The 17,143-nt window shown below is 38.6% G+C and overlaps 2 protein-coding genes across 7 annotated transcripts in view; both read left to right on the forward strand.

The window, feature by feature from the left end:
- MSANTD1 (Myb/SANT DNA binding domain containing 1) overlaps positions 1–3,000 on the forward strand; it is a 35,289-nt gene extending 32,289 nt beyond the window's left edge. For both annotated transcript variants that reach the window (XM_026064697.1, XM_026064698.1), the window contains one exon: positions 1,940–3,000. In XM_026064697.1, the coding sequence (XP_025920482.1) occupies positions 1,940–2,180 (241 nt within the window). In that variant the 3' untranslated portion in view covers positions 2,181–3,000. The remainder of the gene's footprint in view (positions 1–1,939) is intronic.
- Positions 3,001–14,771: 11,771 nt separating this feature from the next.
- RGS12 (regulator of G protein signaling 12) overlaps positions 14,772–17,143 on the forward strand; it is a 91,856-nt gene continuing 89,484 nt past the window's right edge. For all 5 annotated transcript variants that reach the window (XR_003253307.1, XM_026064606.1, XM_026064603.1 and 2 more), the window contains exon 1: positions 14,772–14,959. The gene's annotated coding sequence lies outside the window, so the exon portion shown is untranslated. The remainder of the gene's footprint in view (positions 14,960–17,143) is intronic.

Raw genomic sequence — 17,143 nt, forward strand, 5'->3', positions numbered from 1 at the left:
ATGATGCCATCATTTCAGAAAGCAGATTGGTTTGTTGCTCTGTCTCCTAGAATACATGCTTTTCTAACCAGTGCGAGCGGAGTGATAGGAACCTTAGAATAAGCAGATCTCGTGTTGTCCTTAGACTGCTGTAGACCTTTTCCACTTGGTCAGCGTCTTTGAGAAACACATTTCAAATAATTCTGGCCCTTTGAATTAACAGGGCAAAACTGAATCTGGTGTCAGCCAAGACCCGTTTTTTGCAGGATGTCCAACTATGATAATCTCATTGACCAGCTGAAGGCTTGGGCCACAGTTTATGCAAAAAGCAACATGTATTTTTTTGACAACACGTCTTTGATGCCCAAAATCAAACATGATTGTCATGTTTGGCCATCATGTTCAAATGACTATTCCAAGTGTTTTTCTCCAAGATTTTAATAGCATTTAATTTGATCCACATTTCTTTTCATAGACCTCACCCTTTTTTTGGGTTATTGCACACTTGAATGTCAAAAGGACTGTGTCTTTTCATTTTATTTGCAGCATTAAGTCTTTCAGGTGCTTAGGATTGTTTATTTCTCTTTCTGAGAGATCAGAATGTCACAGTCACTGTTGCACAAAGCAACTGAAGCCTATCAAGTAGGATAAGGTGCATGAAATTATGATACAAATCTGCCACAGCTGAGTGGCATCCCTCCACACTCCACTTCTTCACATTACTAAAAACACATTCCTCAAGAGTTCAGGTTGTGTTGATATCCTCATTCAAGGATGTCCTGACACCTGCAGGGTGTTGACCTGGCACACTACTCGCAACTGTGTTGTCTCATTATTGCATTTCATCCAGAGAGGATGCTGCATTTGGCAGAACATGGCTGAGATCGCTGTTTGCCTGAAGGGACTTTGAGACCCATCACTGGATACCTCTGATATGTGGATCTCCATTCTGGAGTTACTAAAAGAATGAATGAACACATGGACTGTCATTCTTGAGTTAAAAAAACAAATTACCTATCTGTAACTGAAGGCTTTTTTAGATGTGTTGTTCACGTGCATGTTTGCTTGCTGCCTGCTGTTCCTCCTCCTTCACAGTCTAGCATGCTTCTTTCTTAGATTACAGGTTAAAAGAAACAGATCTTGTGTCTGTGTGTGTGGATGCACACTTTGTGTCAGTAAGCAATGAGCAGACGTGTCAATGGATTCTGCTACAGTAAAAAGCCTGTGGTCCTGAGTTCATGTGTTGCAYAGTTACCCCAAGCTAGGATGGCCATGTGAACTATACATCTTGAGAGCACTCACCAGCTTCTCTAAAAATGGGAAGGTGGTAGATGTAGTATTCTGTATTTCTGGTAAATGTATTTGATGAAAAAAACCAAGCTGTTAAACTGCCACCCCAAAATATCTGTAAAACCAAATATGAAATGTGATCAACCTGTGGCCTGTATAATAAAAAGGAGCCTTGCAAGCGGTATCCTGCTCAACTTGTATATAGTTTATAATGCTTTGTGCTTTAGTATATAAATAAGTGGTTGGTGCAACTGCTTTGCCTCAGTTTAAGGGCAAATTCTAAGACTAGTATGCCATAGTGGGATCAACCTCACTGGTACAATGTTTTAAAAAAAATAATAACTGGAATAAATATAATAGCTAGATAAGCAAAAGGTCTCTCCCAATATAGCTTTTAAACTTGATGTGTAAGAAATGTCAAAATAAAAAGAAAATACTATGCCTCATACTCTGCAGGGAAAATTCTTGTTAAAAACAAAGATTAAAAATTTTTTTTACAGTCAGTAACACTATACAATACTAAAGTAAATACTTATGTTTTGGCATGAACTTGAGAATGAATTTATTGGAAGATTCATTTTTTAAAAACCAGCCTTAGTTATAGCTTGAGTTTTAGGACCTAACATTTTTTTTTTGTGAGTTTAATGGATAACAAATATTCATGTTTCAGAGCTGAAGAAAGACCAGTTAAGAAAAGAAAAATGCAAAGCTGCAGCTTCCAAAAGAAGAAGCTAAAATTAATGGAGGCCATGTTGGAAGAACAAAAGAAGTTAAGTAGAGCTATGGAAGAAACCTGTAGAGAAGTGCGCAGGATTCTGGATCAGCAAAACATCATTCAAGTTCAAAGCTTACAGCTACAGGAGAGAATGATGAATCTACTGGAGAAAATGATCTCCAAATCTAATGTTTAGTCTCCTTTGTGAATGCCTCTGAGATTATTACTGATATTATAGACATCCCTTTATTGCACACCTTATGTGTGTCTATTGCCCTATTCCCAGGTTTTCCATGGAAATTAAAATCTTAGTGTAATCATAGTTAAGCAAAGAGAAGAGATAATGCAGGGTGAGAGCTATTCTGTATGAGAAAACTAGTGCAATAAATGCCTAAGTTGAAGTATTTTTATACAGAAAGATTAAGGGATGAATAGCTCTGGGAACTTTTTTCAGTACTATTTATGCCTAGGTCAGGTATTGTTTTACGAACAGCAGTGTTGTATGTTGCTTCACATCAAGGACTGCAGCCTGACCTGTTGTAGGAGAACAAAGTAGTGTATTTCTAAACATGCTAATTGCATCTTGACTTTGCTGAAGAGTAAACCCTGTTTTGAAACATATGCAGTGATTGTACAAGTGACCTTTGGTTCTTGTGAAGAGCTACTTGGGACCATGAGATACATCAATTTAAACTCCATGGCTGATATGAATAGTACTCTAAGATATTATGGTAAAAAAACACTTTTGATAATAATAAACAAACAAACAAACAAACAAACMAACCTTACTATATACTGAATACTAAAATGTATAGAAGATACTTGAAGTTGCTTTTGATATTAAATGTATAATTTTTTTCATTATTAACTGGAATCTGTTGACTTAATGAACAACCAGCAATGAAAACTCTCATTTATTCTCTATCACAAAAGAAAAATATTGTAATGTGTGTATATACTTATATATATATATATATATATATATCTCTCAAATGAAATAAAGAAAAAGAAGAAGCTTATTTATTATTGCTGGGCAGACAGTATGCTTTGGGACAGTGCAAAATAGCGGGAGAGATAACCAAGTTCAAAGTTTTAAATTCTTAATTGCAGTGTAAAGATTTCCTGTACTAATGCCTAAAATATATAGACAGAACTTATGAAGAATGTTCAACACCTCTACATATCAGTATTTGCTGATGGAACAACTTTGGTAGGCAAGTGGATGTTTTACGGAGTGGTCAGTAAACCAGATCAACATTGATATACCACAAGAGGGAGCTGAAGGCATAAAGGATTATATTTAAGTGGTTAAAATGAAGTACTAGCAAATGTTTGATTCTTTAATGACATATGGCATTGAAAAACCTTTAACGTAAATTCAGAAATTCATCAGCTGAATTTCATATACACCATTTCTTTTTGCTTATTTTTTGAAAAACATATTTCTCCTGCTTTCACTGTATTTGCAAGATTGAGTACCCAAGATTAGATTCAGATATAGAAGTAAAGAATTAATGTTAGTAGTAGGAACTCAGGCCATTTTACATTCTCACCATTAAACAATGGTGAATTGCTTGAATTTTTGTTTTTGAAGTTTTGTATTTTCCCTATAATCTAACATATTGCTATCTAAATTAATGTTAGCTATTTTAAAACCCAGGCCTGACCAATTAATTTGTAATTATGCCTAGTGAATAAGATAAAGGTTAGCCTCACCAAGCAAATTAATAATATGTGAAAATATTCCTTAGAAGATCCCTTACATATGAAGATTAAGAATGACACAGCTCTAAAAAATGATTATTCTATGTAAATGTGGCCCCTTCCTACATAGTCTAAATCATGATAACAGGATAATGCAAATGCAGTAGAAGACTGAACCTGAAGAAAATAGTGGTTGCTCAAGATGAAATGATGAAAATTAAATGAAAAGATGAAATAATTCTTCCTTCACACATTTACTATGGTGATTGGTACTGAAAAAGGGCAGTTTGGCCTGATTTTTGCAAAGTCAAGTTGAATTTGTATGGTTGACATTTAGCAAAAGTGAAATTCCAAATACTTTTGTGTATGTAGATTGAATTAGTTGCATCTGAAAGAGAATAATGAAACCTCATTACCTGTATGCCCGCAGAACTGCTTTTGAAAGCAGGATTGTTCCTAAGGTTGTATAGGTGATCAGCGTACTTCTAAGGACATCATCATACATGTATCTGGGTGGGAGGGAATGTGTTGTGCGGTTTTTTTTAGTGTTTGGCACATTCCAAATGTAGAGATATTATAGATTCAGGTAGGTTGACGTATCCATGCTGTACTGCTTCCTGACATTCTGTATGTAAAAAGAAACTCTCCCTTGACGCCACAGGATTAACATTTACTCATATTATCTACTTTAACCCTGTAGTAATTAAATCCAATCAATGTGCAATAACAATGACAACTTGTACAGCAGAGCAGGTAGCCCCTCTCCTTGTTTGCCATGAGAATTATAATTCCACAGTTGTATGGACACAGGAAGGCAAGAAATCTCCTGGTTGCTTGCCTGCTACTACAAGCAACCATGTCACATAATCCCTTTAGTAAATGTATGGAATTGCATTTTAAAGTGAGTCCAGTGTTTTGTCCCCAGAATTATGAGAGCTGCATTACAAATGGGTAAGCTGGAATTTAGAAGATTGTTTCTAAGTTTATTCATGGTTAATTTACATCTGTTTGTTCTTGTGTCAACACTGTGATTTAGCTGCTTCTCCAGTGTTTACCCCTGAGAACCCATGCAGCCCTTCTTCAAGAGTAACACTTCTACTTTTCTGTTAGAAGGTAGGGATTAATCTGTTGACTGTTTTGCTAATTCTTCTCTTTTGAGTTCATCCTTCTTATAGATGAATGACCAGAATGACATATAGTATTCCAGGTGAGACTCTGAGCATTGTCTTATATAACTACATTAAAGGAAGCAGTGTTTGTTTGCAGGCTGAGAGATTTTTATTTCTACATAAAAAGCCATTTTTAAGTAGTTCCATTTTTTAAAACCTCATCTCTTTAGTAAAATGCTTTATTTCAGCCCTTCCAGATTATTTGTGTTATAGCCTTGTTTTTGTCCAGAAGGTGAGCAAAGTACTGCTGTAAACAAATATAACTAGTTTCACATATGTTAGAATATTTCTAATGATTTTTTGTGACAACAGATTGAAAAATTCCTGCCWAAACAGGTTTTTTTTGCTGCTGTTCATTTTGTTTTAGTAATGCCCGGACACTTACTTGAAAAATTGAGTAATTTTTCTGGTTTTGTTTTTGAAGGTAGGAACGTATCTCATCTATATGGGACAGCTGGCTGCAGGTAAAGATATTTGAATATTTGAGATGTTCAGACCAATTATAACTTGAAAGACCTGCCTTGAATTAAAGTGCTTGGTAGAACTCCTGGTTTTGCAAGACTGAGAGACTGTTTCTGTATCTGTATGAGTAAGGAGTTGAGAGTGTAATAAGTATTCAAGGAGAGCACATCATGGGTTACCCAAGTTTATCACTGTAACTATGACATTAGAGTAACTCCCTCATGGCTTCTGGAAGTGTGATCAACAAACTGTAGCACTGGAAAACAAACTTGCTAATTTCAGGGAAGTAACGGAGTCACCATAGCATGATATCAATTCCAGTAAATTAAGAGCCTGTATTACACACACACACACACACACACACACACACACACACACACACACGGTGCAAATAGGAAAAATAAATAGGGGAGGAAATACAGTGCCTGGAGGCAGGTGACGTTTTAAGTTATGTAAAAACAGAATGAAAAGGAACCTGAGGAGACCTGAGAAAATAAGATTTTTGGAAACATGCAAGCAACTGAGGAGAAGGGAATGGTGATGGAAGGAAAGATAGAAAAAAATATATTGGATAAAGGGGCTCTAAACTAGCCCTATTCAAAACTAGTAATTACAGGTGAGAGAAGGAACACTATATTTAAAAAGATTTAAAAAGATAGGAAAATGAAAATGGAAGAAAAAGCATGATGGTGAAGGAGAAAAGTTATAGTATGAATATGAATAAGAGCTAATGCAAGTGAAATTCAGTATATTTTGATTAGACGTCACTCCTACAGATACGTGAGTCAAATTATAAATAGTGTACAGCAAGTAGTGACATTTTTTTCTCATTAGAGAATAATGTCTCTGGACAAATATTTGGAAGCAAATAAATTTTTCACAAATTAGTGAAATTAGGTAATTTGTAAGAGAATTCCATTATAATTACAAAGCATAATCTTATGTTGATAGTAATGATTTTCTGGTTAAAATAGTTTGTTATTAACAATATTATTTTTTTTCTTGGTTTTAAATTGGCGAATCATTTTAAGATTTCAGTTTACTTCAGGCCCTGCCAAATTTAACAGTTTTACAGAGAAACAGGCAACATATTTATGGACACGGAATGTCTTTTATCATTTCCTCCAGAGATGGCCATCTCTTTTGCAAAGTACAAAAACAACAGAAAATCACACACACAATTTTTTTATTATTATTTTTTCCAGATTTAGTCTGCACAACTCAGTGTAGGCAGAGAGAATTTACAACCCTGTAGACATACCCTAAGATGACAGCCTAGTTCTGTGAATAAAATCGCTTGTAGTAAAGTCAATGGGACTACTCAAATGAGTAAATTTATTGAACTATGTATGTATATGTTTGCAGGATCGGTTCCTATGCTGATAATGTAATGTGAAAGAAAAATCTGAAAAATAAGTTTAGGAACATTTGGTAGTGTTATGTCAGCAAGTAAATACAACCATCTGGTCTCTAGATTGCTAATCTATTTCCCCTAATTTTATGGGTAGCATACTTCCTGTGTGTGCAAGCTTGAGACTACATCATTAAACTTTTGTATTGATCTTTTTTTAGTGTTTTAACAGAAATATTTAAAATACATTGGGATGAAATTGTGGTTTTATGCATAATTTCTTAGGCTGGAAAATTTTCATTTGTCTCCAGATTATTTTTAACTGTTTTATTGAAACACATTCCTAATAAGGATGATTAATTTCAGGTATATTCTTTGAAAAACAGACCAGTCATCTGTGGTGAACGATATCCAGTTATCTGTAGCTCTCTAATTACCACAGATAGGGTCTCAGTTTGATCCTGTTTGAAAGTTATGTCTTCTTAATATATTTGCTATGTAGTGAAGGGTGTGCTTGGAATCCAAATCAGCGCTAAAACTATTTTTTTAAAGAAATAGAAAGTAGCTCATACAAAAGTAACTGCCTTCAATCATCTGCAATTAATCCTTTTTATAATTCCCTTTAAATTCTTAATTCCTTAAATTTAATTTCCTTAAAATGTGCTTCTTCCATCAGGTTTTAAAAATTTGGCAGTTATTTCTTAAAATTTTTAAATGTGAAACATGTCTGAATTTGCATTTTAAAATCTTTCTATAGCTTTTTCAATCAAAATTCTAAATTCCTCATCTTATGTTTTATCTTAGTGGTAAGTTTTGAGTTGGTATACATTGTAAGAAGAAATGAATTGGTGCATACAATTAAAGGTACAAAATTTGCTACATACTTAAATGTTGAGGAGTACTTATCACAGCTTGAAGTAGGCTTGTTTCACTGAGGGAGGCTATAGGAATATCAATTTTGTATGAATTGCAAAGTAAACATATTTAGAAAATTAATTAAAACTACTTTAAAAACTCTCAGTGATCCTCATTCCCCCCCCCCCACAGGTTTAACTATAATTTATCTTTAATTCAACATAATTAAATCAAATGCAGTCTGCTTTATGGACACATAAAGCCTTGTCCATGTGAACTTGCACAGTGTTAACATTACTTTATTTAAACAAGTATAAATAAGCCTTTAAATACTTCTTTCTAAGTTAGCTTAATGTGATAGCTCACCAGATAAAGCTGAAATATACCACTATTAAATCTGTCACAGAAATAAAACTGTCCACATAGGATTTAAACCTGAACATTTCACCTGTACACAAGGATTTAAGATCATTTAGAGCTGGTTTACATTATATAATATTCAGTAAAAACTACAACTGAATTCCACTGCCGTTGAAATGGCATAACATAGATTACACCAGAATCTATGCCCTTGTTTCACATCTACTTGATGGTTAAGACTTCATATGATTTGATTTACGTACTTATATGAATAAGCCACAAACTTAAATTTAGATGCATTCATTTCAAATGATAGAGCAGGAAGATTGCTGGAACCTTTAAAGATGTGTTGCCTGTATGTATGGTGACACTACATATGCTCTGGAGATGTATAAATTTTTATCTCAGTAATAAAAAAAAACATGCAGCTCCTCTCATGTGTTGACTTTTCTAGACAGTTTGTGCCTGCACCCCTTTATTGATCTTCACTCTCAGAATCCCAGGAACTCCCACAGACTCTCGAGAAAACAGACTAGGAAGGTGGTTAAAGAATGTGCAATATATCTTGAAGAACGACTTTCCTTCTCTTTGAATGTCTGACTGCGTTCATTTGTGCAATGAACAATTCCAGGCAATATCCCATGCACATCATAGTTTATTTACAGAAAGATACCAGAGTCTTCAGTTGAAGACAAAGTTAGCCCACATGCAGAGACTTCAGGAAAGGCATGGTGCCTAGTGAAAGTTCAAGTTGCCTGAACACTGGTGCAGTGTTCCTCAGTGCTAGATGAAAAATTCCTCTCCGATAGTCCTTATAGTCAGCCATCTGTCTCTAGATAAAGCTATACCTCTGAATCTCTAAGCTGTTGACACAACTGAGTCTTGTAATCTTGTCTTGTCCTCTGCAAATAAAAATGAAGTATACTTCACATGCAAGGTATGTGGGCATGCCTCAGGTTTAGACTTAGGAAAAATAAAGCTTAGGAAAAAAAGCATAGGCTAATTTCCTATTTCAGATTAAACTAGGATGTTATGGTAGGCAAGAATTTGGAGTGAGTCCTTTATCAGGGAAAGGATGGTTATGGAGAACCAGCCATCCACACCTGGATTTCTCTAGCTCTCTAGGCTTGTATAATGGCCACCACAAATGTATCCTTAAAAAGTTGAAGGAGGAATTTGGTTGTCATGAGTTCAAAGAGTTAATCCATCAGATATGTAAGTACAAGATTCAAGTTTTACTGTGGAATAGAAATTTTAATAGGAGGGAAGACCTTAACCTAATCCTCAGATGAATCTTAAGAAGCTATGCTGAGGGTACTGAAAAGGCATACACGTACACAGGCAAGGCCAAAATTACTCTTAACAAATGCACCTAATGGAGAAATCCATTTCTTTTCATTCTAAAAGGTCATTTAGAATCTAGTTATGAGGTAGATGAAGTTGAAGTCAGCCTGATTTAGGTCAGATCCAAGAGCAAGGGCAGAATCCTGTAATTCCATATGATTAGGCACAGACGCTCTTAACACCAAATAAGCACCTGCCAGGGTGGGCCTAAAAGTCACTGCAGTTGTGTCATGCCTTTTTAGCTGAATTTCATGAGAAGAGATTACCATGTGATGAAGAGTGCCTCTGGCAGGTATCCTAAAGACAGACTTGGTCCAAAAGGACCTGTTGTTGGTCTCCAAAGTTTGGAGATTAAAGGCTTGGATGAGGAAATAGGAAAATGTTTGGACTTGACCTTGTCACCTCCCAGGTGGGGAGGAGGTAAAACATGTTTTCTGAATCCAAGGTTAACAACTGGAAATGGAGGGTGCTTCCTCCTCACTTTGATGCTTCATAGTTTGTCCTGGAGCCAGAGCCTACGGGAATCGCATGGCAATACGCAAAGTCACTTACTCTGCCTATTACTGATGTCACCTGCTTAGTGCCTCAGGCGCTCGTTCTCACTTAAGTTTCTTTTCATGGAAGCCTTTTGGAGCTTRGAGAACTCTTAGCATATTTTCCTTGTGGTTTAGGGATACGAGGGACACTTCTATACTGAGATTTGTGCTTAGAAATAAATTTAGGCAGCAGAGTCCTGGTATGTCACCAATGGTGTGACGTGTACCTGAGAGTCACGCTGAAAATGGCTTCAAAGACCAAAAAAAAAAAAAAAAAGAAAAGGGAGGTGGGAGTAGAATACTAGGAGATGTCATTCACAATCCTAATTCCATAGACTTCTAAGATGCAAGGATGGAACTTGCTCCTTTCATGAGAAGCTACTGGTGTATGAGATTATGATGACTTTTTTGGCATGGTACTTAAAGCCACAAGAAATACCTGCCTGAGAGATCCCTTTTTCTTACAGCAACAAAAATATACAGTGCATCTTCAGAACATGTAAATTCAGCCACTACATGACTCACATTTTTGAGCCTAATAGGACTGAACATACTTAAATTAAGCAGCAAGGCCATGGCAGGTTAATTAGTCAGGCAATTTTGAATTGTAAGAATAAAGCTCCAAGGCCTAAAGGAAAAAACAAACAAACAAACAAGGCAACCCTTCAGTAATGTTCCAAAGAGATCTCCCTTCAGAGCAGAAGGTAGAATGAAATACATTAGAAAAATTTTTTTTTTAGTTTTTTTTGTGCTTACGTTTTAAAGCTATTAGAAGAACAGTAATTTAATACACAATAAGAAATTAATAGTTTTAAATCATTCTGGCTCGGCAAGGTATTCCTGTTCCTCAGGAATTGAGGAATGTAGGGTACATGGTATTTCTTTGTCCACATGAAACAGTGGGGGTTACAGGTTTGTGTTTCCACTGACATCAGTAAGGCCAAAACCGAAATCTTTGGTCTCTAGTTCTTGGCAGAAATATATCAGATATGCTTACATAGATGTACTTGCAGTAGATGTTTTGGTTTTATTTGTTGGGGTTGCTCATAAGCATTGGAGGTGTAACAAGACACCAACCATAATCATATCTGGTCCTGGGCAAGGAGAAAAAAATGGAGCTCGATGAGAAATTGTGTATTCTCACATTTTGTGTTTCTCACAATTTCTGTATACAACAAAATGCTTTATTTGATCCATATAAGTGATTTGGGAAAATTCTTTAATATAGCACATTCTAATGTAATTACTGCTTTTAATACTTTTATTTATATTGCAGTGCTATCCAAAGGACCAGTCAGGATTGTGGCCTGGTTGTGCCTGATTTTATGCAGAGAAAGATATTCTAGACTGCTTACCTTGTAAAACTACAATTTTGCAATGGTACCATTCACATATTTAGAATAAGTACACACACAAATCTTTAGGCAAAGGAATCTTTATTTTAACTATAATTTTTAAATGTACAATCCTCACTTTCTGTGCACACCTGAACACTAATTTACACTGTTTTTTGGACAGAAAAAAGTTAAATATCCTGAAAATAAATTTTTATGTAACATGTGAGGTAAAGATGCAATTACAAAGCCAAGTAGATGCAAAAGATACACAGATCAATCCTGTTATATCTAAATAGGATTTGAGAAGATACATCCTCTATTGGCCAGTCTACATTTAACAAGATCAGCATCCCTATTTAGTTCTACTACTTCCCAGCTCTTGCAAAGAGTTTTTGTATGCTAGGGCAGGAAACACCATCATCCAAAATACATTTACATAAAAATATTTTCTTTGTTTTCCCACTGGCAGTATAATGGGGAGATGACTATACTTAACAGAAAGGAAATGGCATTTTTAAAGATTGGATTAACTAGCAGTGTTTATATTGATGGTTCTGTGTTCTTGCAGACCTCAGTGTGGAAAATGTTAGTCACTGATCCTCTGGATTGGATTCTGATGGTTAATTGAAGAAGGAATAGCTTTTGAAATTTAGGAGATAAATTCTTTAATGAGGATTTTGCTCCCAACTACTTATTAACTGGCCAACACAAAGCTAATTATAACATATATGAAATATAATCTTCCCTGACTTTAAGAAAAAAATTAAGCTAGGAATATTGCAATGAAGTTTAGACACTTAAGAAGCATTTAATGCTGCCATTTGTATAAGTTTTTTTTTTTTTTGAACATGATGCAAACATCAAATGAAGAAACTTGACATTTATGCAAGGATATTTATGTATGCCTAAAATAAAACCCTTTTGGAGCAACCAAGACTTTCATTAGTTTAACCAAGGTAATTAAACCATGGTAACTAAAACCATAGACTATGCATCAGGACTAAGTTTTATCTGTTGACTCCTCATACGTGTGAAAGCAATAATCATTCTTCATTAAAATAGGCATTGTAATCTCTCCAGATCAAATCTGACAGTTTTATGACAGCCACCCTTGGGTAGAGAGAGATGTTTGTACACCCAACATTAAGCTACTTAGGCTTATGAGCCAAAACTTTTTCAGCCAAAAAGTCACCAATCATTATTACTGTTTGTTTCACCCTTCTACTTTCTATATTGTCTCCAACAGTGGTGAAAATGATGAGAGAAGTTATAGCTGAGACCTTTTGTGGATTTTTGAGGGAGCATTAATCAGCTTGTTCCAGATTCTGACAGAATTGCTGTCAGCTTCTTTACAATTTCCAAACTGACTGAGGAAAAGCACTAAATCGATTCATGATGACTTGGACGCTTCTGAATGCAAGTAAACCGTATGAACACACCTGTTTCCAGGTAAGTCTGGGTGTTCATGTCTTCTTTGTTGAGCAATACTCACAAACACAGGAAATTCTGCTCTGCTGTGGAGAATTCTTCTGTGAAGTCAAACTAATTACATACTTCTGTGCTATTACAAAAGTCCTATCAGCTCTGTTGGCTACCCTGAATAGAACAGGTTCAGTATCCATGGAAGAGGAAGTAATCTGACACCTCCATGGAATAATTATTTTGTAGTTAGTGAACCATGACACCACTTCCTGGTATCACTTTTCTTTGAAACACAATAAAGCAAAATTTGATTCTTTGTATTAACTTCATAAAGGCCCAGCTGGGCTACTTGCAGATACCTCTGTGGATAGTTACAATTCTTATGTTTACTCTAGCTGTCATTGTCAAAGAGAGATTTTCATCAGTTACAACTGTTTATAACTTCAAACTGAAATGTGTGGCTGATCTATCTTCCCTTCTGTAGGCGAACGGGCTAGCGTAAGTCAACATTAGATCTGTTGAGGCAGCATGGAAGACGGTGGCAAAAGACAACCTTAACAACCTCATATGGAAGCTGGAGATAATGTGGCTATTAAGGGATGGTAACAAAAAATAACAGCTTTTGGTTGTAGAAGGCAATTCTTGGCCCTGTGAAGTCTCCCCAGCCAAAGGGTAAACACAGCTGTAGCTTGCCTGGGCAAATTTAGATCTCTAAAGAATATTTTAAAAATAATTACTATACCGGACCTGAAAGAAGCTATCATTTATGAGGTTAAAAATCAATCAATCAATTTCTTTTTCTATGTTTTGAAATTTTAGTCTCCCCTAAAGGATGGATAATTACCTTTATGGGAAGATGCACAGAATGTCTGGAAAAGTTAGCAGGTCTATCATCTTGTCGTTTTACAATCATTTACCAAGATGTCTTCTGCAAGGTTGAGAAAATGAAATAATGCTTATTTTATTAAGTTGTTTTCCTCTCTGGAAACTTTTCCCATAAAACCTGGTCAGAGGGATAACAACATTGGGATCTAATTTGATCTGAAAAGTTCCATATTGGTAGAAATCTCCTTGGGATTGACTGACAAAGAAAATAACAGCAGAATGAGAAGGAGGAAGGGGGAGTGGTGGAGCAGTCCTTTATTTTTCTAACTTTTTTGTGTGTTTTTGTTTTTCTTGAACTCTCTGGTTACTGTAAACATCTTAGAAAGCAAAAGAGATATTAAGAAACAATTTTTCCAAGGCTGACTGGATAAGAATTAGAAAAATTACTGAAGGTAAACAGTCAAGTCACTATGTTTAAAATTTAAAAGTTTTCTTATGGACACACCTGCAGTAGTGAGTTGTGGTAGCTATCTCTTGCTCTGGAGGATGAAAAGCACTGAAAGAAATTTAAAGGGCAGGCATTCTCCTTCAGCCTGTCACTAGTTGGTTCAGTTCCCTTTTCAGGTTTTTGGTGCACAGAGATAACTAACATTGAAATGAAGGAATCCCCTGTGCACAAAGACTTTCTACCAGTCCTTGTTCACAATCAGAGGTCATAAACTTTTGTAAAGTATAAACAGATCACAAAACTTGACAAAGCTCATGTTCTCTAAGAAAGTCAAACCTATTTGGTTAATTTTTCACTTAACTCGCTCCAGCTGGGTGGCAAAGACTTCCCCTTTACACATAGTCTTGTCCTTTGGATCCCTGATTACTCACGAAATGCCTCACCTACCTCCTCGTCCTCACGTGATGGTTTAACGGTTGAACCTAACGCTCACCTCCACTTTTATCTTTACCTATACCCTCGTAGGGTTCGGCTCGCTTTCCTCCTGGGCCCCAGAGGAATGACATACCTGCTTCACGCTCCTCTCAACACCTCCCTGACCAAGCACTCGGGCGAGAACCGGCTCCCGTCGCCCTCCCGACTCCGAGGGGACGGAACGGGTTGTCCCCGCCGCGCTACTCGGGAGCATTTCGCGCCTCACGGCGGCCGCGGAGGGGTCGCCGCGCTCCCTCACGACCGGCCGCAGCCGCGCCCCAACGAACGCCCGTTCGAACGGGCGCCGCCAGCCCGCGCCTGCGCGCTCCCCTGCCCCGCGGGGAGGCGAGGGGGCGGGGCGCCCGCTGCCCACCGCGCCCTAGTGAGGCTGCTGTGGGGGGGTAAGGAACTACGCGGACCAGCATGCCCCGCGCGGCCCGCTCTCACGGCCGCAGGGAGCCGGCCGCTCGCGAGGCACGCTGGGAGCTGTAGTTCTCTTGCGCGCGGCATTGTCTCTCCCCTTTCTCTGTCCGGGAACCCGACCGCCACCCCTGCCGGGTGAGTGCGGTGACTGACAGCTCCTCGCAGCCAGTGGCCGAAGCGCTGTGCGGCGGAGCCCGGCGCCGTCTCCTCGGTGACCGGGGGAGCTGGTGCCTCAGTAGAGTAGCCGGAGTCCTGGGGGACGGAGGTGAGTGGGTCTGCGAGGGGGGAGCCGCCACCCGCGCCTCCTGGCTTTCCCCTCCCCCTCGCAGCCGGCCCGGGACCCCGCTCGGGGTGTGGTGGGAGGAGGGGGGCGGCAGATGGGCGTTGTGCGGGGAGCCGAGTGGGGGAGGGGAGCGCGGCGGAGGGGGAGGGCAGCGGCCGCGCCGCCCCTCTGTCGGCGACCCCCCGCGGGCACCGCCGGGGGGGGCGGGGAGCGGCACCCCTCTACGGCCGGGGGGGCGGGGGTGCCCGCTGGCCTCCCGGCTTATTTTGCCGCTTGATTTTTCAAACCGCCCCCGCTGGCTCAGGTGCCGCTTCTCCCCTCCCCGCAGCTCCACCCTCCCGGGAAGCGGCGCTGGCGGAGGGCGGTTAATGAGTAACGCAGCCGCCGCCGCCGCCGCCGCGCGCGCGGACCGTTGCCCGGACCGTTGCCCGCGGCGGGCTGCGGTGCCGCCGGGATGCTGCCGCCGCCGGGCGCTGCTGAGGGCGGCACTCGGCCTCGCGCAGCTCTTGTGGGCGCCGTGTCTCACCCCGTGCCGCCGAGGGAGCCGAGAGTTTGGGTTTCGGGGTGCCTGAGACCATCACGAACGTGTCCCGGCTGTTTCAGTCCCGCAGCAGAGCTCGCCTATCGCTGCTTCACTTTGAAATGCTTCCCCTTTTTTTTTTTTTTCCCGAGGCATCCCAGCTGTTTTGGAGCGTATTTGTAAGAAAAGAAGAAGAAAACAAAAAGCCTTGCTGCTAACAAAATCTTTTCATGTAACTTATTTGTTGTCAGGAGGAACTTTAATTATTTTAAGTAACCTGAGTGATAAATACAYGCCTGTTGACACAACAGCTTTAGAAAACTTTGTCCGTAGTCGTGTGACTGTTGTCAAACAAAACAGCAGATGTTCTGTTTGTGTTTTTTACGTTTTGTACTTTGGCTTCGGCTTGAGAAGAGGTTTCTGTTAACAAATATTTTTTAGTCTACTGTTACTAATTAAAGTGAGTCGTTTTCATCATGCTAGGTACACCTAATTATTTTCTGGCAGAGCAGTTCCTGCTTATATAGGAACAATAATGGTATTATGTTGTGCCAACTGTGGGATGTTGATAAACATTTTTATCAAAATATTGTCCCACCCAAGTTCTTAAGCAGTCGGTAGTGTCTTCTGCAGTTTGTGCAGCTTGCCTATAAACGTGTACCACATTTTAATAGTGAACAGAAACCAAATCCTTTAACTTCTTTTGAGCTTTGTAGTGGCATCAGTTGTGGAAGCAGTTGCAGTTCTGCATTAATGAGTGGCTCCTATGCTGAAGACTCTTTTGCAGTGCTTTATGTAAAGATGCATATGACCAAGGGTGAAGAGACAGTCTCTCCCCTCTGTGTGCTTCCTTCCCACAGGTTATCCTCTTAGAATCTCCCTATTGAAAAACAAAATGAAGCCAACTACTTCTCTGCTTTCTTTTTTTAAAAAGAAGCACATTAGCATGGATACTGTAGTGCCAAGTATCAGCTTATTTCCAAAGGCTTTTCAAAACGAACTGGTGGTCAGTACTGTAGTCTTAATTTTCACATGCTCCCTCACTGCCCTCTGTAACTGTTGGGCTATAGTCTAACTTATGAATATATCTCCTGTTTCTATTTGCTCTTTTTGTTGCTATGAGTTAACAAGAGCAGAAGCAGGAAACAAGCTACCTCTCTCCCCTGAAAATACATAAGCAAGTAGTATTTTCTCTGGAGTAAAGGGAGTAAAGGGTTTGAAAAGTGACATGAAAAGCTAGAGTGGATGTGTAAAAGTCTGAACTCCAGTCACCTCTACATCTCGTATGAAAAAAAAAAAAAAAAAAAAAAAAAAAAAAAAAAAGCCAATGCATAAAGGAATACAATGGCTGTGGGATAAAGTACAGCTCAGCTGTAACTGGTATGTGTGGTGTCTTATACCTCAAAAAGATAATTGATTGAAATGGTAGACCAAAATGTATGCTGGCAGAAAACTCAAACATTTCACCTCACTTTGCTGTTTTATGACAAAGCTGATGTATATGGGCAAACTATGCTATTTTGTGTACTCGAACAACTCTTTTAATTGTTTGTGATGGTGTTTCTGTCTGAAATGCACTGTGAAGTATTTTATAGTTATTAAACTGTATTTGTTCTGTATCATATTACTAAGCTGTGTTGGTACAA

This window comes from Apteryx rowi, unplaced genomic scaffold (assembly GCF_003343035.1).
Source record: "Apteryx rowi isolate R43461 unplaced genomic scaffold, aptRow1 scaffold_22, whole genome shotgun sequence".
Classification (NCBI taxonomy): Eukaryota; Metazoa; Chordata; class Aves; order Apterygiformes; family Apterygidae; genus Apteryx; species Apteryx rowi.